The sequence below is a fragment of the Oryctolagus cuniculus genome, chromosome 11 (genome assembly GCF_051225735.1).
Source record: "Oryctolagus cuniculus isolate XC-2025 breed Fujian yellow rabbit chromosome 11, ASM5122573v1, whole genome shotgun sequence".
Classification (NCBI taxonomy): domain Eukaryota; kingdom Metazoa; phylum Chordata; class Mammalia; order Lagomorpha; family Leporidae; genus Oryctolagus; species Oryctolagus cuniculus.
This window is the reverse complement of record NC_142877.1, coordinates 113063153-113085050: the sequence shown is the minus strand read 5'-3', so window position 1 is coordinate 113085050 and position 21898 is coordinate 113063153. Positions and strand designations below refer to the sequence as shown.

The window sequence follows — 21898 nt, the reverse complement described above, 5'->3', positions numbered from 1 at the left end:
CCTACCTGGGTTAGGCTCCTAATCCTCAGGTTCCAGGAAGACTACAGGCCCCACTCTGGCACTGAGTGCTCCCAGGTGGCCTGAGCACCGCACACCCTGGGCTGCCCAACCGCCGAGGCTGGCCCCAGCTTCCCCAGATGCCCAGTGTCTTCCTGGCCCCTGCCTGTCTTCGCACTGCCCTTGCCCTACACCTAAGGCTGCTGGACTTAGCACAACTGCTCCCCCGGAGACCTCTCTAACCCTCAGAGCAGAGCTGGCCACACCCGCTACGGGGGCCACATAGCGCCATCTCTCCAGCAGCACCTCAAGGCCAGAGCTATCCACACCCCACACCGCCCTGCTCAGAGGGAGCGCGGGGACAGGCAGGACACAGCGGAGCCTGACTCCCACCTGTCAACACTGTGCCCAGAGGCGCCACCCACGGCAGGGGAGGGCCAGCATCGAGGCGAAGCCGCAGCTGCGGGGAGCGGGCACTCCAGGGCTGGCTTGCCACCATCACAGGAAACCAACTCTAAAGGAGGAAACGGATGCAATTCTCCACCTGCAAAGATGAAAGGCTAATAGGACCCAGGCAGACAGCCTGGGATGAAAGCCACAACGCTGAGACCGCAGCCGCACAAGAAAGCAGGCGCCGGCCACATCCACCTCAATTCCGAAGGAAAAGGCTTTGAACCTGAGTCACAGGAGGACGAGCTCTCCCCTCTCCTCTCCTCTCCCCTCCCCTCCTCTCCCCTCTCCTCCCTCCATTTCCTGGAACAGCAGAGGCAGGAAGTGCTTGGTGCCACGGGAAACCTTTAGACAAAACACCCCATGATGGATGAGCACCTCACCCATGCGCCGGGTTGTTTGTTTTTTTTGAGAAAAATCAGTAATTTTTCCTGAGCTCCTCAAGTGTCATTTCTGCACAGCGGCTGGGACTGAGGCCTTCATCTGCTAAGAATGTACTAGAAAATACTTGAATGCAGCCTCAACTTCACTGTTCCCACGACAAGGTGGCGGCCCCTCCAAGCTCCGGTTTCCTGATACACAGGTACAGAGGAGGGAGGTGCCGCACCCAAAGCCACGCAGCCTGCACAGCCACAGCACTTTTTCTCGTGGACCCCAAGGACAATGCCGTGCTGCAGGGCGCCCTGCGTAGATTTCTAAACCGGCCCAGAAAAGCCCGTGAATCCAGGCATTCCGACCTCACATCCCATTCCCCCCCATCCGCCAGGCCCAACACTTCACAAAGGCGCTCCCTCCCACACTGGCTCTCGCTGCAGTCTCACCCGCTCCAACACCCCCGCGGGACAGACCAAGACCAAGAAACCGTGGTGCGGAGCTCCAGGGCCTGTCCGGGAGCCCACGCGGCAGACCCGGGTGAGCCACCACGTGCAGCAGCAGCCCAGACGCCCAAGCACACAACACTTTATTAACCCAACAGATTCCAAATGCACACTGTCCGGAACTGCCAGAGGCAGCTGCTGGAGGCGGCGAGGGTGGCGGCGGGGTGGCGGCGACAGTGGTGACGGCGGCGACAGCGACGTCCCCGGCGGCAGCCAGCAGCAGGCGCGGGCTCACTTGAGGCGGTAGAGGACCTTGCGCTGCAGGCGGTGCTGGATCTCGCCCCGCCGCAGCATGAGCTGCAGCACCTTGTGCACGGCGTGCTCCGGGTATTTCTGTGGGGACACAGCTGGGTGCAGGCGTGCCTCCCCAGGGAGCCCACACCCCCTGTTCCCGGGCGCCTTTCCCACGTGCTCCCCTCTGACCCCAGGAAGGCTCAGCATTTCTGAGACCCACAGCACACCAGCCACTGTCCCGACTCTTCCCCCAAGAGCTCATCTACCCCCAGCAACCCTAAGCCGCTAGTCCCACGCCTACAGGCGTGGAAACTGAGGCACAGAGTGGCTAAGTCATCTGCTGAGGGTCGCAGAGCTCAACCTCATCGAGTCCTGTGGCTACAACTCAGGCGCCTGACTCCCCAACCTCTCCAGGCCCCACTTGTGTAGACCAGGTGTGCCACCACCTCCCACACAGGCCCCCTCAGGCGCACGGCATCTGGAAGGCCCCATCTCCTCTCTGCGGGGTCAACAGCACCCTCCCCAAGCAGCGGGGAGCTCACTCGACTCTGCTCCCCACCGTGAGAAGCCAGCGAGAGGGAACCCAGCCACCTCTCTGCAGGGCCAAGACAAGAACCACTGCTCCCGCGGAGCTGCGTGGAGCGGAGCAGCCCCCGCGCCCTGGCCCGGGACCAGCCGCCACGGCCGCCCCGGAGGCCCACCTGCTTGATGAAGTCCTGCACGATGCTGTGCTCCGACACCTGCGAGCCGATGGCAAAGCGGCGCTTGAGCTGCTTCTCGATGCGGCTCAGCATCTCCTGGTCCTCCTGGCTGGTGAAGCCCTCCACCCCTGCGGGCGAGAGGCAAGGTGGACGGGGCCCAGGCGTCTGCCCGCTCTAAGGAGAGCCTCTAACCCCAGGAAGCGTGTGGCCTGAGAGCCAGAGCCAGCAGTGCAGAGGCACAGAGGCTAGCAGGCCGACTCTGCACTGCCACGTGCAGCCGCCAGGGGGCCCTGCGGGAGCAACAAGCACGGCCTGGGGAGACAGGACCTCAGACAGGACCCTGCAGCTGCCGGGGCAGCAGGAGCCAGTCCTGAAGCAAGTCTGAGCCGGAGGGGATCTGTCAGGATCTGAGGGGAGCAAGGAGGGATCTGTCAGGATCTCCCAGGGGAGCCAGGAGGGATCTCCCAGGGAAGCCAGCAGGGGATCTGTGAGTGATCTCTGAGGGGAGCCAGGAGGGATCTGTTAGGATCTCCCAGGGGAGCCAGGAGGGATCTGTTAGGATCTCCCAGGGGAGCCAGGAGGGATCTGTCAGGATCTCCCAGGGGAGCCAGGAGGGGATGTGTCAGGATCTCTGAGGGGAGCCAGGAGGGGATCTGTCAGGATCTCCCAGGGAAGCCAGGAGGGATCTGTCAGGATATCCAAGGGGAGCCAGGAGGGGATCTGTGAGTGATCTCTGAGGGGAGCCAGGAGGGATCTGTCAGGATATCCGAGGGGAGCCAGGAGGGGATGTGTCAGGATCTCTGAGGGGAGCCAGGAGGGGATGTGTCAGGATCTCTGAGGGGAGCCAGGAGGGGATCTGTCAGGATCTCCCAGGGGAGCCAGGAGGGATCTCCCAGGGGAGCCAGCAGGGGATCTGTGAGTGATCTCTGAGGGGAGCCAGGAGGGATCTGTCAGATCTCTGAGGGGAGCCAGCAGGGGATCTGGGAGTGATCTCTGAGGGGAGCCAGGAGGGATCTGTCAGGATCTCCCAGGGGAGCCAGCTGCCCTGGAGCTGTGGCAGGTGCCCGGAGCCCCCCCCCAAGGCAGAGGCTCACACTCTCCACTTTGGGCTGCTGGTGGTCTCCCCGATGGGCAAGCCACTCCCTCCCCGGCTTGCTGACCTGGCATTCCCTCCACCTGCGCTCCCCTCACACAGGTCAGCTCCCGAGGCCCCGCTAACTCTACTGGACCAGCTGATGAGAACAGCGCCCCTCCTCCTACACACTTGGCTCTGCAATCATTTGCCCCCAAACCTAACCTCGACATGAATTCCCATTTGCTTCCTTACTGCATCTCCCCCTCTAGAGTGAGAGCTCACGAGCCTAGGCACCATGAAACAAGGGCCAGGGGCCAGGGCTGTGGCGCAGCGGGTTAAGCCGCTGCCTGTGATGCCGGCATCCCATACGGGTGCTAGCTTGAGTTCCCACTACTCCACTTCTGATCCAATTCTTTGCTAATGAGCCTGGGAAAGCAGCAGAACATGGCCCAAATGCTTGGGCCCCTGTAACCACATGGAGACCAGATAAAGCTCACGGCTGTGGTCTGGCCCAGCCCTGGCCGTTGTGGCCATTTGGGGAGTGAACCAGTGGATGGAAGACCTCCCCCCCATCCCCCTCTGTGTGTACTCTTCAAATAAATAAGACAAATCTTAACCACATTAGGGACACAGCTAAAAATATTCTGAGCTCTACAAAGGGGACTGACAAACGTTCTAACTAGAATTACAGTTATTCTAACAGAATTAAAATTATTCTTCCTGAGCTGGGTCTCACGTGTCCAGGGGTCCAACAGAAGCGGCCGCCTCCCCTCGGAGGCGGGCGGCTGGGGAGACACAGGGAGGTAGGTGCTGCTGCCAGAAGGGAGCTCAGAGCAGCCCAGCGAACGCAGGGCAGCAGCGCCCTGTGCAGGCCTGCGGCGCGCCGGGGCCCTGCCACACGGCTCCAGGGAGCCCACACCTGCTCACCTGACAGGGTGCCGGACAAGGCGGCATCCAGCGTGGACACCTGGAAGAGCCGCAGAGCCTCCTCCACGTCCGCCTCCGTGGCGAAGGGCTGCAGCTTCATCTTGCTGAGGGCCTCGGAGATGCGCACGATGGCCTCCAGCTGCCTGTGGGCGCCAACGAGACACGCGGGGTGGCCTCAGCCCTGCGTCCCTCCCCTGCCCGCCACTGGCACCTGAGAGGTGCGTGCCCTAGGGGGTAAGACTGCAGTGGGCACTGCCAGCTATCCCGATCTTCCTAACAGGGCCCTCGCTCAGTCTAGCACCCCCGCCTCTCCTGCATCTACGCGTGTCTGTGGGACCAACGTGCGGCCAGCAGGCTCTCAGTCCAAGCACCACGTGGCAAGTTCAGGACGCGCCCTGCAAGGGGAACCCTTCTGCCCCGTCCACTCCCGCTGTTTAGGATGTGGTGGTGATGGCTGAGTTCCCGCAGCCGCCCCGACCACGAGACAGCTGAGCAAGAACCGTCGCACCCGTCCACCACCACAGACCTCCACGTTTTTATGTCAGACAGAAATAAACTTCCCATTCTCTAAAGCTACTTTATCACATTTCTACCTCATCAGTGCCAGAGCCCAGATCCAGCCCCTGGAGGTCTCACTCTTACCCACTTAGACCCTGCAAACTCTCCAAAAATGAGGCAGAGTTAAGAGCTGAGATCAAAGCAAAGGGGCAGGTGGTGCGCAGCAGGTTAGGGTGCCGCTTGCGACGCCTGCAGCCCTAATTGCAGGCCAGCTGCTCCGCGCCCAATCCGGCTCCCTGCTGATTTGCCCGGGAGGCAAGAGATGATGGCCCAAGTACTGGGGCCACCGCCACTCACACGGGAAGACCCAGAGGAAGGTTCTGGTTCGCAGCTTCAGTGTGGCCCAGCACTGGTTGTTGTGGGCATTTGGGGAATGAACCAGTAGAGGGCAATCTCTCTCTGTCTCTCTCTCATACTCCGCCTTCCAGACAAATCGATCTCTGGACGCGCGTGCCGGCAGCCGCGGCCCCGCCCCGCCTGCGCTCACCGCACGGTGATGGGGATGCTGGAGCGGCGGGCGCTGTCCCTCTCATGCTGGCGGGCCCCGCTGCGCATGATGATGTAGCGGTTCTTCAGCTTCTCTGCGGCCTCTGCCGACAACCGGGGGCCACACTTCCTGCAGGGCGGTAGGAAGCGGCTGGCGTGAGGCCAGGAGGCAATCTTGGGCAGCCACCCTGTCCCCCGGCCCCCTGCCAACTTCACGTGTGTGTGTGTTCCCACCTTCCCACAGCCACCTGCTCAGGCGGGGTGGGCGTGTCACCTCGAAGAGGTTGAAGTGAAATCGGGGCTGGCGTGGGCGGGCCCCGGGGAGATCAACACAGGGCTGCAGGCAATTGCCCGTGTCCACACACAGGTGCAGCGGGCCCAGCGGGGGTTCATCCCATCCTCCCGTGGCCGGCACAGTGTGGCACTGTTCACCCACCACGTGGACACAGCCCCCAACACTGGTAACAGCCAACAGCACCACCCCAGCTACCCAGAGGCCTACTGGGTAGGAGGCTTCACAGACTTGAGGCCCAGAAGCAGGGGGGAGGAATCCCCCAAGGCTTCTCCAGCACCAGTGTACAAGACGGCCTGCAATCCAGGGCTCCCTGGGTGTTGCAAAGTTAGGGAGGAAGCAGTGAACAGGAGCTGTCTTTCTGCCTCGCAGATAAAAAACGAGAGAGCCTGGCTTCATGGTGCAGCGGGGAAGCCACTGCTTGCAATGTCGACCTGCCACATGGGTGCTGCTCTGTGTCCTGGCTGCTCCACTTCCAATCCAGCTCCCTGCTAATGGTCTGGGAAAACAGCAGAGGACGGCCCAAGTACTTGGACCCCTTCACCCATGTGGAAGACCCACGGGAAGCTCCGCCTGGCTTCAGCCTGGCCCAGCCCTACTGCTGGGACCATCTGGGGAGTGAACTAGTGGACAGATCTCAATCTTTCTCTTCCTCTTTCAAATAAAATAAATCTTAAAAAATAAAATAAAATAAAAATCAACAAGAACGAACAGTATCATGTGAGAAGAGTGGAATTAGGGCCAGCAGAGCCCGACAACACCCCCAGGGCCCGCCGCCCACTCACGCTCGGCAGTAGGCAATGAACTTCTTCAGCTTGGCCAGGTCGATCTCGCCCTCCACAGCCTGTGTCTGCGTCAGCGCACTCACGTGCAGAGTGATGACATGCTTGGCCAGCATCTGGGGGGCAGAGGGTCCACTGGGTCAGCCCCGAGGCCCTCCCACTGGGGTCCCAACAGAGGTCAGGCCGTCAGGAAGGAATGCGGGGCCCGGGCATCAGACTCCACAAGGCACTCAGACCTAAGGATGCTCACCCTGCTGGCCCAGCCCCAGCCTGTGCTTTAGAGAACTTCCTGTTCTTCACTGCCCACACCCGGTGCGGGGGCTCAAGCCTGTCCACTGGGGCTGGGGTGGGGTGTGTCTGCCTCTAGGATGGCCACTGCATCTACCCAAACCAAAGCCTCCATCCCGGGCGTTGGCTATAGCTGCTTCACACAAGCAGGCGTCCTCTTCCCTTTCGGGCTGTTAAGCTCCAAGCTATTCCGACAAACTCTGATTCTGGCACCACAGGGGAACAGAGGCCTGAGAACAAAGCCCCACCCACCAGAGGAAGCAGAGCAGAGGCAGGGCAGCCCGAGAACCCGGATGCAGCCTCTGTGAGCCCGAGTTCTTTCTGTTCCGAAATGTCTGCTACGGATAACCCGACGACAACACCCTTGTTTCTTATCTACCGGACCAGGGCCCCCGGCCCCCAGACCCGCTCCAGCACTGGGCAGGGCTCCCCCTCGATGGCCTGCCCCCGTGCCCTGCCCCCGGACGCACCACGTCCCTCTCCTCGTTGTGCTCATCCTTGACGATGAAGATCATGTCAAAGCGGGACAAGATGGTGGGCATGAAGTCGATGTTGTCTTCCCCCTTGGTCTCATCCCAACGGCCGAACACGGAGTTGGCGGCAGCCAGGACGGAGCAGCGGGAATTCAGCGTCGTGGTGATCCCAGCCTGCGAGGGGACAGGGGGGCAGACAGTCAAGAACCCCGGATGGAACTCGGCACACAGGACTTGGCCACCGCCAGTCGGCAGCATGCGAATGACGGGGCTGGGCTGCAGCAGGTGGCCGGCCAGGGAGGCCCTCACCTTGGCGAGCGAAATGGTCTGCTGCTCCATGGCTTCGTGGATGGCCACGCGGTCGTCCTCTCGCATCTGCGTGGGGAGAGAAATGGCCATTTCACGCCTGGGCAGGGCGCAGCGGCAAGGCCCACCCCGTGCCAGGACAACGGAGAATCTGGGCCACTCTAACCACAGTGACAACTGCATGGACTTGGCTCTCCCCTCCCCACTCTCCAGATAAAGGAACCGCAGCAGAGAGGTTAGACATGTAGCCCCCCACGAGTGACAGGCCCAGGGACTGCACGCCGGTCTCCCAGGTTACAGGTGCCTTGTGACGGCCAAGTCCAGGGCGTCACTGTGAGGAGCCACCACCTTTCGGCCAGCGCTCACCTTGTCAAACTCGTCAATGCAGACGACTCCACCGTCAGCCAGGACCATGGCCCCGCCCTCCATGATGAAGTTCCGGGACGAGGGGTCTCTCATCACCGAGGCGGTCAGACCAGCGGCACTGCTGCCCTTCCCAGATGTGTACACCTGGGGGAGGCGCAGGGCAGGCGTCAGGGCCCAGCGCTGCTCCAGCTTTGAGCCCTGACCCCAGGGAGTCGGGGGGGCCCCGGGGGCTATGACTCCCCAAGCTGGCTGCAAAGGACAAAACCAACTCAAGGCTCTGACCCAGTGCCTCTCCTGCTGGAGGGGAGCTGCCCTGAGCTTCAGTCTGGCCTACATGTTCTCTCCTTGACGGTGTCATCTCCATGGCTCATCTGAGCCTCCTCTCAGCTCATCAGCGAGCTCAGGCCCAGAGCGGGGAGACACGCCTCAAGCTGGCCTCAGAGCTTGGATGGGCACTCCGGGCTCCCAAGGCCGCCCTGCCGTGAACCCTTTGTCACCTGCGTGCTCCACACTGCCACTTCGCCCTCGCAGCAGGGCAAGTCCCAAATGACATGTCCTTAACGTGTAAGATGCACAGGCCACCAAGCCTCGGTGCAGTACTCATTATTAATTCTTTATTTTAAACTATGTTGGGGCCAGCACTGTGGCGCAGCAAGTTAAGCCACGGCCTGCAATGCCAGCATCCTATGTGGGCCCAGTTCATGTCCCAGGTGGTCCATTTATGATCCAGCTCCCTGCTAACGTGCCTCGGAAAGCAGCAGATGGCAGCCCCAGGGGCAGCCCTGTCACACAGTGGGAGATCCAGATAAAGCTCCTGGCTCCTGGCCTTGGGCTGACCCAGAGATGGCTGTTGTGGTCATGTGGAGAGAACCAGGAGATGCAAGACTGATCTCTGACACTCCCTAACTCTGCATTTCAAATAAATAAACTAAAAAACCAATAAGCCACGGGGCCAGCGCTGTGGCGCAGAGGGTTAAAGCCCTGGCCTGAAGCACCGGCATCCCATATGGACACCAGTTCGAGTCCTGGCTGCTCTTCTTCCAATCCAGCTCTCTTCTGTGGCTTGGGAAAGCAGTGGAAGATGGCCCAAGTCCTTGGGCCCCTGCACCTGCATGGGAGACCTGCAAGAAGCTCCTGGCTCCTGGCTTCAGATTGGCATAGCCCTGGCCATTGCAGCCAATCGAGGAGTGAACCCATGGATGGAAGACCTCTTTCTCTGTCTCTACCTCTCTCTGTAACTATGTCTTTCAAATAAATAAAATAAATCTTAAAAAAATAATGATAAGCTATATGTTGAACTATTTTAGGTATCATAAGTATATATTATGAACACTACTTTCACCTTTTTTCCCTTTATTTTTTTCTGGCTACAATTTTTTAAAGACTTATTTATTTGCAAGGCAGAGTTACAGACAGAGAGAGCTCAGAGAGAGAGAGGTCTTCCATCTGCAGGTTCATTCCCAATATGGCCGCAACAGCCAGGATATGAAGCCAGAAGCTTCATCTGGGTCTCCCATGTGGGTGCAGGGGCCCAAGGACTTGCACCATCTTCCACTGCTTTCCCAGGCCATTAGCAAAGAGCTGGATTGGAAGAGGAGCAGCCAGGACACGAACCGGCACCCTTATGGGATGCTGGCACGGGAGGCGGAGGCTTAGCCACAGCGCCAGCCCCAGCTACTAACAAATTTAAAATGACTCATTCCCAGTTGACATGCTAGCCCCATTGGACAGTGCTGGTGTGGACAACGTGGCACACTTCCCATCATAAGCCCACCACAGGCAGCCTGCCCGTGCCCACAGCAGACACAGCCATGTCCCCTGTGATGCTCTGAGACCCACCTAACACAGAGGACTCTGTGTATCAGACACTGGAGCACAACCCCCGCTCCCTAAGTGAGGGTAACGGGGACTCAGCAGAGCTGAGGTGAGTACTTCAGGCAGTGCAGGCCCCTGCAATCAGGGTCACCACTCAGCAAGCAGCCACACCTCAGGGAGATGAGCGGGTGTGCTCTGAGTCCACAGCCAGTAACAGCCAGCCGGAGACCCAAACCCCAACCTCCGCTCGCTCTTCTCACCCTCCACCCCCACCTGGACACGGCTGCCGGCTCCCTTCCTCCTACCAGCCTCTGCCGTATGGCCTGCAGCCAGGGGCACGAAGATTCTGGATGAGGCAGGCCTCCCCGGGCGCCGTGAGGGCCCCACTGGGCCCGGCCTGCAGCTGCCTCCAGGCTGGGGCACTCACCCCGATGGGAGAGCACTTCTCCACAAACTTCAGGAGCTGCGACTTGGCCGTCCCCGGGTCCCCCAGCATCAGCAGGTTGATGTCGCCTCGCCGTGTGAGTCCGTCAGGGAGCCTGAGGAGAGGCAGGTGGACTTGGCAAGACTGCACCTGTTGGTACTCAGGCTCCCCGGTTTGGAGGCCGGGTCACCTCCCAGCCTCGGAGCAGGCAGGAAGAGCCATGTCCACACCCAGCTCCGTGGCTCCCTAACACTGGCACACTTGGCCTAACAACGGGGGAGAGCCTGCCTCCCGGGGAGGGGACCTGCACTCGGGCACACACGCCAGCACCTGGTAAACACTCCTCACAGCTGCCACACAGATCTGCGGCTGCGCAGTACAGCTCCATGGGCAGCGAGCACAGGTTCCTGGCTCTACCACGCGCACCTAGGAGCAAGCCCCTTTAGCTCTCTATACCTAATTCCCTCATCAATCACATGGGAACAACAGCCATCTTTACAGAGTGTCGGCAACAACCTGCTTAGATTTCAGACATACAAGGTGCTCAGAGTGCTGCACGCACAGTACACAGCGAGAACATAGTAAATGGTAGTGCTGACGTCACCTTGTACTCTTAGTGTCGATGCCTCTGTTATTTCAGTTTCAAAAGGACACAGGTGTCCTGTCGTGTTGGGTTTCCTGTGTTTCAATCACGTGGCACTTTTTGGGTTCAGAGAGGTGGTGTCTCTCCCCCAAGGCCACACAGTGAGGGCCCCATGCCTGGTCCTCAGATTCTAAACCCGGTACTCTCTGCTGCAGAGATCCGCCAGGGCTGGCGGATCTCGGAGCAGGTGCATGGATGGGCCCCTAGCCGGCTGACAGGGAGCCTGGGAATTGGCAGGAATCCCAGAGGCCTGGGGCACGTGAGAAGCACGCAGTCCCGCGGGCCTGCCTGCTGACCTATGGGCCATCAGCCCCTCTCCAGACCCAGGGGATCCAGACCCCTCACCTCTTTCGGGAGCCCCCAAACAGGAGGCAGGCGATGGCCTTCTTCATGTCCGTGCCCCCAAAGATGGAGGGGGCAATACTCTTGGAGATGACCTCATAGACGTTGGGGAGGGCAGCCAGGCGACGGAACTCCTCCTCCTCCTGGGGGCTCACAGAGCCGGCAAAGCTGCGGCCTGGGTGGGCGGGGCAGGGGATATGTGAGAGGGGCACCTCCTCCTGCCCGCTGCCCAGCCCCAGCTCAGGGGGACCCCTCAGACAACAGGGCCACAGGGCCCTCAGAGCCAGCACAGCACACCTCAGTCTGCATAGTCAGCTCCAGGGCTGTTCCACAGTCCCCACGGCCAGTCCTCAAGAATGGGCCTAGAATGTTCCTGCATCAAACTAGTGGGAGGGAGCGGGGGGCCTGAGGAACCGGGGCAACATCTTGGGGACCACTGAAAGACTCCCCTTTGCCAAGAGGGGTGGAGCCACTTCAGCTGAGTGACAGGTGTCCTTGGTCATGACGACATCACACCCTCTGGCTGCTGGGAACAGAGAAGGCGGAAGGGAGACCCAAGAGGCAGCCTGACAGTGGACAAGCTAGCAGGTGGACAGAAAAGTCTAGAATACGGGAGGAAGCCAGGCAAGAGACGGAGACGTGCGGAACGCCAGCAAACAGGGAGCTTCTCCTTTAAGGCAGTAACTGTGCAGGTAGTTGAGGTAAACAGGACTGAGCCCTGGGGGCCCAGCCCTCCAGGCGATTACCGAGGCCAGAGGGCCACAAGGTCTGATCACCCAGGGGTGTGAGCAGGAGCTCCAGCCCCAGCCACTCGGCAGGCAGGCAGGCCGGCTCAGGCCTTCCTCGGCCACCCCACCCTTCTACTGAAGACCCTGCACACTCACCACCCTTCCACGGGCAGCTCAGATGCCCCCTTGCAGGAAGCCCTCGCACTGGGCCCAGCCCCCGACACTCCCTCCTCCCTGTCCCAGAGGTTCCCTGCGGTGCTTTCTCTAACCAGACCCCCCCCCCCACAGCTCCTCCCCTGCCCTGGAGCCCAGCACTTCACTCCTCACAGCACTGCAGGCTTCTCCAGTGACCCGAGGCCTGCAGCCTTGACCCTACATTTCAGCAAACACCCCGGGCCCCGGGGCCACAGCTGGGACGAGCGGGCGGGCGGAAGTGCTGGGGCCACAGCTGTTTGCTGCCACACAGATACACATTCCAGGGTTGTGAGCAATGCAGGGGTGGCTGGGCTAGTTCACGAGATAATGAGCTACCCATGGAAAGACGTGTGCAAGCCCAGGCCGCACCAGGACCCCAGAGCAACTCACCAGAGCCATCCGTGTCCACCTGGATGCCCAGAACACGGATGTAGGAGCTGCGGATGCCCACACCCACCCTGTCACGACCCCTGGTGGAGGTCAGGCCGAACTTCTTGATGGAGTAGATGCCCATGATGGTGACCCTGTTCCCGGGGACCACTTTGTCACACAGGTACCTGAGGTGGAGGGAGAACCAAAGGTGAGCTTCTGGGGGGACGGCCAGTGCCACCCTGTCACACAGTACTCGCCTTAGCACTTCCGCCCTGAGTCCACCCCACCACACCCAGGGAAGGGCTCTCCCCTCTCTCTACTGGCCCCACGCTTGTGTGGCCCAGCTGTGTGGGGGTGGGGGCGTGGACAGTGGTGCCGACCCTCTCACTGAATGCTTTGTCACACTGGCTGCAGGGAGGCTGGGGGCCGGCTCGACCCCAGGCCATCTCCTCTCACCTGCCATCCCAGAGGTCACACGGGGCCCTCTCACCTCCTGGGGGGTGGGGTCCTCCTTCTCCTGCCCTCCCAGGCCCCTTGCCGAGGGCCACTCCCCACTCCACCCCTGTGTGGCCATGAGCTCGGCCCTGGCTTTTCTCTTTTAAAACAAAACGCGGGGGGCCAGCGTAGTGCTGCGGCAGGTAAAGCCGCCGCCTACAATGCCTGCATCCCATACGGGCGCCGATTTGGGTGCCGGCTGCTTTGTCTCCTATCCAGCTCCCAGCTAACGTGCCTGGGAAAGCAGCAGAACACGGCCTAAGAGCTTGGGCCCCTGCACCCATGTGGGAGACCCCAAAGCAGCTCTGGCTCCTGCCTTCTGACTGGCCCAGCCCCGGTTGTTGGGGCCATTTGGGGAGTAAACCAGTAGATGGAAGACCTCTCTAACTCTGCCTCTCACACAAATAAATCTTTGAAAATAAAATGTTGAAAGAGGAAGTCTCCAAGCCCCCAACCCAGAGCCACGGTTGGGGTGGAGGGCGCACCTGGCACCTGTGTGACCTCAGAGAAGTCACTGCACCTCTCTGAGCCTGGTGCGATGATGAAGCGGTCTGATCCCTCTCCATTCCTACAGCACCGTGAGCTAACAGACGCCAAGGCTTGTCACAGCCCCATGAAGGAGCTTCACCCTCCAGTGAGCACCCTCGTCTGGGAAGAGCAGACCCACACCCAAGGCCACCTCACCTCTCCCAGGTTACAGGTCGCCTTCTGCACAGTGTGGCCCGTGCGGATCACAGGGAAGCCTGTGGGCGGCGCCACGCGTGCAGCACGCGCTCTGCAGGGAGCCATCCCCCGCCCCGCCCCGCCCCGGCCCCTCACCTGTCGCAGTACAGCTGCATGTGTCTGGGCATCTCGCCGTGCGGCACCGCGTCAGGCAGCTCCTGCAGCTTCAGCGTCTGGAAGTCCACGCACTTGCACTTGTCGGGCATGATGAAGTAGGGGTCCAGCGGGCAACTGGGGCGCCCAGCCTGATCCCTGAGCCAGAGGACGCAGAGTCAGCAGAGCCACCCGAGAACCCGCCCATCGCAGTCACCACCAAGACGTGGGAGGCAGCAGCTGGAGGAATGTCACGGAGGAACCGGGGCAGGCAGCTCGGAGGTGGGCGCAAACGCTGGGGTCTTGAAGGGGAACCAGGAGTGCGCACCAACACAAGACGGGTCGGGGAGACCTGAGGGCAAGGCACCCCAGGAACGGCAGGGTCAAAGGCCCTCAGAGCTGTGTGGCTCAGCAAGTTCTAGCTTTCTTCAGAAGATGCTGGACAGACTCATTTCCCACCAACCCTAGGTTCTCCACACAAGGGTGAGCATCCTCGTGGGGCAGAAGTCACCAAGGCACAGAGACACCAAGCCCAGCTCATGACCCTGAACCCCAGGGAGCCCAGCCCTGCCCCTGGCCATCCCAGCGAGTCTCTAACAAGGAGCTGCAGGTGCCGTTCAACGCCCGCGCTCAGCCTTGCTCACCTCCCCAACACGCCTGCAGCTGCACACTCACGTGTTGCACTTCCGGGGCAGGGCATAGCCCTCGAGGCCAGGGCGCATGGCGATGTTGTTGAGGGTGTTGCGGCAGCTCCGGCACTGGATGGAGATGCGGGTGGCCTTGGCGCGGACCGCTGAAGCCGCAATGATGATGCCGGGGATCTTCACCAGGTGTGACATCATGTCCGACTGGAACAGAGCCACCAGCAGGTTCGTTGGTTAAGGGCGTGGGGGAATGACCCAGGCAGGGGCCTGGCCGAGGTGGTGCAGACCCACAAGGAGGGCCACAGCTCTTCTGTTCAGCGCAAAAATTGCTTCCCGGGGGCCGGCACGGTGGCACAGCAGGTAAAGCCACCGCCTGCAGTGCCAGCATCCCATATGGGCACCAGTTCGAGACCCGGCTGCTCCACTTCCGATCCAGCTCTCTGCTATGGCCTGGGAAAGCAGTAGAGGATGGCCCAAGTCCTTGGGCCCCTGCACCCACGTGGGAGACCTGGAAGAAGCTCCTGGCTCCTGGCTTCAGACTGGCCCAGCTCCAGCCACTGCAGTCATTTGGGGAGTGAACCAGCAAATGAAAGACCCCTCTCTCTCTTTCTGCCTCTCTAACTTTGCCGTTCAAATAAATCTAAAAAAAAAATAAAATTTAAATTTAAAAAAAGCCCACATCCGACATCACAGAGCCTGGTTTGAATCCCAGCTCCGCTTCCAAATCCAGCTTCCTGCCAGTGTGCACCCCGGGAAGCAAAACATGATGGTTCACATAGCTGGCCCCTCCCACCCACATGGGAGACCCAGACTGAATTCCAGGCTCCTGGCTTTGGCCTGACCCAGCCCATCATTTCAGGCATTAGGGAACTAAACCAAAGATCAAAGATCTCTTTCTCAAATAAAGACCCTTGGGGGCCGCTGCTGTGACGCAGTAGGTTAATCCTCTGCCTGCGGCACCAGCATCCCATATGGGTGCCAGTTCTAGTCCTGGCTACTCCTCTTCCAATCCAGTTCTCTGCTATGGCCTGGGAAAGCAGTAGAAGATGGCCCAAGTCCTTGGGCCCCTGCACCCACGTGGGAGACCCGGAAGAAGCTCCTGGCTTCAGATCGGCCCAGCTGCAGCTGTTGTGGCCATTCGGAGAGTGACCCAGGGGGTGGAAGACCTCACTCTTTGTCTCTCCTTCCCACTGTCTGTAACTCTACCTGTTAAATAAGTAAATAAAATCTCTACCTGTTAAATAAGTAAATAAAATCTTTCAAAAAATAAATAACTAAAGACCCTCATAGCACAACAAGGAAGAGAGCAGGGCCATAGTGCCAGCCCCACAAACATATAAATATAAACAAATCGGGACTTGTGTGTGGTACAGTGGCCTAGGCTACTGCCTGCAATAACAGTGGCCCATACCAGAGCGCTAGTTCAAGTCCCGGCTGCTCCACTTCTGATCCAGCTCCCTGCTAATGTGTGCCCAGGAAAACAGTGGAAGACGGCCCAAGTGTGTGGGCCCCTGCTTTCCAGCATGGAGACCCAGACGGAGCTCCTGGCTTCAGATGGGCCCAGCTCCAGCTGCTGCAGCCATTTGGGGAGTGACCCAGGGGGTGGAAGACTCCTTGCTCTGTCTCGCCCTCTCTGTTCCTCTGCCTTCCAAATAAATAAACCTTTAGAAAGAAATAAAGGTTAAAAAAAAGGAGAAAGCAAATGAGGCGCAAGACACTAATGATCATTAAGTCCAGCACAGGACACGGCTCACTGCAGCTCATCACCCCCACTCTCTGTGTGCAGCTGAGATGTTTGATAGCCACAAGCAAACGAGAAAAGCTCCGGTTATGGCCTCTTCTTCCCACTCCCAGGAGGCTCCTGGGACGGAGGAGGCGGGGCTCCAAGTTCATGCTGGGTGTGTCCTCTGCTGCCTGGGAGACAGCGAGGAACAAACAGGCAGGAGGCCAGGGCCACACGGCCCCACCCTGACTCGGCATCCTGGGATCCTGGGACAACCCGCAGCACGTATGTTCTGGAAAGCACACACCTCCCAGCACCCCGAGACAGCAATCCTGGGAGACCGAGGTCGCCCTGGCCACAAGCCACCCCTGACGGGCCACCCGTCAGGAGAGGGTGATTCCCCGGAGAGCAGACGCCTGCCCCTCAGATCACACAGTGTCCCTGGAAGACCAACCCGACGCCACTTCCAGACAGGCACGACCTCTGAAGCTGTGTGCACACTAACCCAGAGCCTCCCGCGCAGCCGACGCTCCGCGGCACCACCTGCCACCCCACTCAGCAAGGTAGGCACCCCGACAGAGCCGCGGGGGCCTGAGGGATTCTAGTAAAGAGCAGACGGCGGCGGTGACGGGGCAGGACCGTCAGGGCATCCCCACAGCCACCAGCACAATCACATGACCAGCTCGTGGGGCTCCCACCACGCCCCTGACCCAGCAGTCACCACCCCCACGCGCGTCCTCCTCACTGCTCTCCCGCAGCCCCACCCCCTTGGGTCTCCCCGCCTGCCTGTCCCACGGATGCCCTTACACGCAGCAGATCACTGTCCTGCTTCCCGCAAAACTCCAGCTCCACCCCGTGCCTAGAAGGCCGGGCACCCTGGCCTCTACCTCCTTCCTCCCAACCCTCACGCTCACTGGCCTCCAGCCACGCTACCGTTCTAGGTCCCTAAACCATGACATCACCCCCAACACAGTGCCTTTGCACCTGCCGCTCCTGAGCCTGGAAGGTTCCCCCTTGGGCTGTCCCGGGCTGGCTACGCACCGCTCGCATCTGGCACCAACGTCACTCATTCTCTGACGGCCATCCACCTGCCTCTGCCACGGCGCTGCTCCCATTTGCTGGTCTCTCCTCCACGCCTCATCTGCACGACCCGCCACCACCTACATGTTCCCTGCTATTTCTCCCAGCGCAAGCTCAAGACCACCAGGGCCCACCTGTTCTGTCCACCACCGTGAGTAACAACCCCAGCACCAGGCAGGTAGCAACCGCTCGGGAAGCATTCGCTGACCAAAATAAACGCACGACAGACCGGCCCTGCCGAGCTCCGACAGGCTTCTCGCCCCCCACCCTCGGCTGGCCTCTCAGGGGACCCACCTTCAGGCTGCGAACGCTGGACGGGCTGGCGTCCGACTTGAGCATGACCTGGATGTCTTGCAGCGCCTCGTCGCCAGCAGGCCGGGGCCGGGTCACTTCATCAGCTACCTCCTTGGCAGCTTCCTCCAGCTGGGGAGGGGGAGGAGGAGGACGCGGGCCGTCAGCGATGGGGCAGAGCCGGCCCGGGGGTGGGGGGGCTCGGGGGGGCGCTCACCAGCTGCAGGTGCTCGGCCGGCTGCTTGTACAAGTAGTCGGCCAGGTCCTCATCGAAGCTGGCCAGGTCCTCCATCTCCACCTCGATCCAGTACTCGCCCAGGTTGTAATGGCGCTTGAGCTCATCCCTGCAGGGGCAGGGCCGGGACGGGGAGGGCCGCAGGGAGGAGGCTACGCTGCTGCGGTGCACCTGCACGCCAGAATCTGCCCACACCACAGCCCCCATCCCAGACACACATCCAGTTCCAGCCGGTCCCCCACCAGAGGCTCCTCCCGAGCAGGCTGCCCGCGTGCACAGACGGCAGCCACTCCTCAAGCCTTCCCCTCCTGCTGGGCACTGACCAGGCACGTCCTCAAACCTGGAGGCCCCAAGACAGCCGAGACTGCGTCTACCCTGCGAGACAGTGTCTACCCTGAGACTGCGTCTACCCTGTGACTGTGTCTACCCTGCAAGACTGCGTCTACCCTGTGAGACTGCGTCTTCCCTGCGAGACTGCGTCTATCCTGCGAGACTGTGTCTACCCTGCGAGACAGCGTCTACCCTGAGACTGCGTCTACCCTGTGACTGTGTCTACCCTGCGAGACTGCGTCTACCCTGTGAGACTGCGTCTTCCCTGCGAGACTGCGTCTATCCTGCGAGACTGTGTCGACCCTGCGAGACAGTGTCTACCCTGCGAGACAGTGTCTACCCTGCGAGACAGCGTCTACCCTGCGAGACTGTGTCTACCCTGTGAGACTGCGTCTACCCTGTGAGACTGCGTCTTCCCTGCGAGACTGTGTCTATCCTGCGAGACTGTGTTGACCCTGCGAGACAGTGTCTACCCTGCAAGACTGCGTCTACCCTGCGAGACTGCGTCTACCCTGCGAGACTGTGTTGACCCTGCGAGACAGTGTCTACCCTGCAAGACTGCGTCTACCCTGCGAGACTGCGTCTACCCTGTGACTGTGTCTACCCTGCGAGACAGTGTCTACCCTGCGAGACTGCGTCTACCCTGCGAGACTGCGTCTACCCTGCGAGACTATGTTGACCCTGCGAGACAGTGTCTACCCTGCGAGACTGCGTCTACCCTGCGAGACTGCGTCTACCCTATGACTGTGTCTACCCTGTGACTGTGTCTACCCTGCGAGACAGTGTCTATCCTGCGAGACAGTGTCTACCCTGAGACAGTGTCTACGCTGTGAGACAGTGTCTACCCTGTGAGACTGTGTCTACCCTGTGACTGTGTCTACCCTGCGAGACTGCGTCTACCCTGAGACTGTGTCTACCCTGAGACCGTGTCTACCCTGCGAGACTGTGTCTACCCTGCGAGACTGCGTCTACCCTGAGAGACTGCGTCTACCCTGTGAGACTGTGTCTACCCTGTGAGACTGTGTCTACCCTGTGAGACAGTGTCTACCCTGCGAGACTGTGTCTACCCTGTGACTGTGTCTACCCTGCGAGACTGTCTATCCTGTGACTGTGTCTACCCTGCGAGACTGTGTCTACCCTGCGAGACTGTGTCTACCCTGTGACTGTGTCTACCCTGAGAGACTGCGTCTACCCTGAGACTGTGTCTACCCTGTGAGACTGCGTCTACCCTGAGACTGTGTCTACCCTGAGACTGTGTCTACCCTGCAAGACAGTGTCTACCCTGTGAGACTGTGTCTACCCCCGAGACAGTGTCTACCCTGTGAGACTGTGTCTACCCTGAGACTGTGTCTACCCTGCAAGACTGCGTCTACCCTGCGAGACTGCGTCTTCCCTGCGAGACTGAGTCTACCCTGCAAGATTGTGTTGACCCTGCGAGACAGTGTCTACCCTGCGAGACTGCGTCTACCCTGCGAGACTGTGTCTACCCTGAGACTGCGTCTACCCTGTGACTGTGTCTACCCTGCGAGACAGTGTCTACCCTGTGAGACTGTGTCTACCCTGAGACTGTGTCTACCCTGCGAGACTGCGTCTACCCTGCGAGACTGCGTCTACCCTGCGAGACTGTGTCTACCCTGCGACAGCGTCTACCCTGCGAGACTGTGTCTATCCTGCGAGACTGTGTCTACCCTGAGAGACAGTGTCTACCCTGCGACAGTGTCTACCCTGCGAGACTGTGTCTACCCTGAGACAGTGTCTACCCTGTGAGACTGCGTCTACCCTGCGAGACTGTGTCTACCCTGCGACAGCGTCTACCCTGTGAGACAGTGTCTACCCTGCGAGACTGTGTCTACCCTGCGACAGCGTCTACCCTGTGAGACAGTGTCTACCCTGCGAGACTGTCTACGCTGCAAGACAGTGTCTACGCTGTTGAGACTGCGTCTACCCTGAGACTGTGTATACGCTGCAAGACTGTCTACCCTGCGAGACAGTGTCTACCCTGCGAGACTGTCTACCCTGTGAGACAGTGTCTACCCTGCGAGACTGTGTCTATCCTGCGAGACTGTGTCTACCCTGCCGGCCCCACACACAGCCTTTTACAGGGCACCCCGTGGGACTACTGTCCCAGGAACACGGCAGGAGTCTGCCGACCTGGGCACAGCCTGCGCTCAAGAGGGGTGGGGGGCGGCCCGCAGGCCCCACCCCCTTATGTCGGGGAGCCAGGAAACAGCCAGTTCCACCTGAAATCCCCTGCGGGAACAGCCCCCACGTCGCCCAAGCAGTTCCTCCTCACTAGAATGCCCCCGCACCTGACACCGAAGGCGTCTCGGCTCCTGTCCCGCGCCTCCATGGAGGCCACTGTCACCTGGAACCTGTCATCCCTATGCCTCATCTCTGTATCTCCGTGGCCCACAGTGGCAACGTCAGCTGCTGTACGGACACATGCAGGCACGCGTGGCTGGACTCTTCTTGCTGACGTAAACTGAGGCCCAGGGACCCGGTCACTGGATGGCCCTTCAGCTAACAGCCGGCCAGGCCCAAGCTTGGACCTGCACACGGACGTTCCTTGCGTCTTCCGGGACAGAGGCTGGGCCCACAAAGACTCAACGTGATGTCACAGAGTTGTACAACAACCTGGGAGCAGGGGTCTCACCCAGCTCATTCAGGGCTACAGCCCCACACACACCCAAGCGCCTGGCATGCAGCAGGCGCTCAATCCATAGAAGGTATGTGAACAAAATGAATGAATGGCCGTCTCCACCTTTCACACCACAGGAAGGTGGGTGCTGTACACCTACTTGGAAGGACCCTAAGAAGCAGTGGGCAGGAAAGACCTGGCTCAGAGTCCAGGTGGCTCTGGCTGGGTTGCTGGTGGCCGGCTCAAAGACTAATGACTGGGCCGGCGCTGTGGCACAGTGGGTAAAGTCACCACCGGCAGTGCCAGCATCCCATATGGGCACCTGTCTGCTCCTCTTCTGATCCAGCTCTCTGCTATGGCTTGGGAAAGCAGTGGAAGATGGCCCAAGTCCTTGGGCCCTGCACCTGCGTAGGAGACCTGGAAGAAGCTCCTGGCTCCTGACTTCGGATTGGCTCAGCTCTGGCCACTGCGGCCACCTTGGGAATGAACCAGCGGATGGAAGACCTCTCTCTCTCCGGCTCTACCTCTCTCTGTAACTGTCTTCCAAATAAAATAAATATTGAAAAAAAAAAAAGGTTCATGACCCCGGCAGGCTCCTTCCTCTCTCTGAGCCCCCTTCCCCATCGGTCTACTCAGGGCCCAAGGGGCCTGTGTCCCCAGCCGCTCAAGCGGTGGCCGGGTTGCAGGTGCACATCCCCCACGGCCGCACCTGTACTTGAACGTGAAGCCGGTGCGGTCGGTGCCCACTCGGTACTGCCGCAGGAACTCCTTGAAGCGCCTCTGTAGCTGCGACTTGCGGGCCTGCCCCTCGTCGGCCGCGGGGTCGCCCCCGAAGCTGTCGCTGTAGAAGACGCCCGGATCGTCGAAGCCCGACATGGCTGCACCTGGCACGGGAGCAGAGCGCTGGAGCGGAGCGGGGGAGGTGGTGGGGGCCGGGCCCGGCACCCCCTCCGCCTCTCTGATGCTTGGGTCCGGCTCCGGGAGGGGCGTGGTGGGTGGGACAGCCTCGAGTCGGCGGGGGGAGGGGAACGCTAGCCTTCCGGGACCCCAACCCTAGTTTCCCGAAACCGCCCCTGCTCCACCCCCAGTGCGCCAGGAGCTGCGGACGCCCGCCGACCCCCCACCCCTCTGTGTTGGAGGGGCTCCCGCTGTCGTCACCCCAGATCGCAGCCGGCTCACCTCTCCGTTCCCACGCTACGCTCGCCCGGGGCACACAAGAACCTCCACGCTCGGCCGCCGAGTTTCGCGGGAAAAAAGAGACGCAGCATTCGCGGGCCGCGGCCGCTGCGCTCTCATTGGTTCACCGGAACCCTG

General features: G+C 60.6%; 1 protein-coding gene across 1 annotated transcript; it reads right to left on the bottom strand.

The window, feature by feature from the left end:
• Positions 1-1314: 1314 nt before the first annotated feature.
• Positions 1315-21898, bottom strand: MCM5 (minichromosome maintenance complex component 5). The gene is made up of 17 exons (XM_002711414.6): positions 21764-21898; positions 21294-21468; positions 17599-17725; positions 17385-17513; positions 14319-14491; positions 13647-13802; positions 12351-12517; positions 11041-11212; positions 10056-10167; positions 7814-7957; positions 7451-7516; positions 7139-7315; positions 6384-6496; positions 5308-5436; positions 4263-4405; positions 2261-2388; positions 1315-1658 (listed from the first exon to the last, which is right to left on the bottom strand). Exons 2-17 carry the CDS (start codon positions 21458-21460, stop codon positions 1557-1559), a joined length of 2205 nt encoding a protein of 734 aa, XP_002711460.1. The 5' UTR covers positions 21461-21468; positions 21764-21898; the 3' UTR covers positions 1315-1556.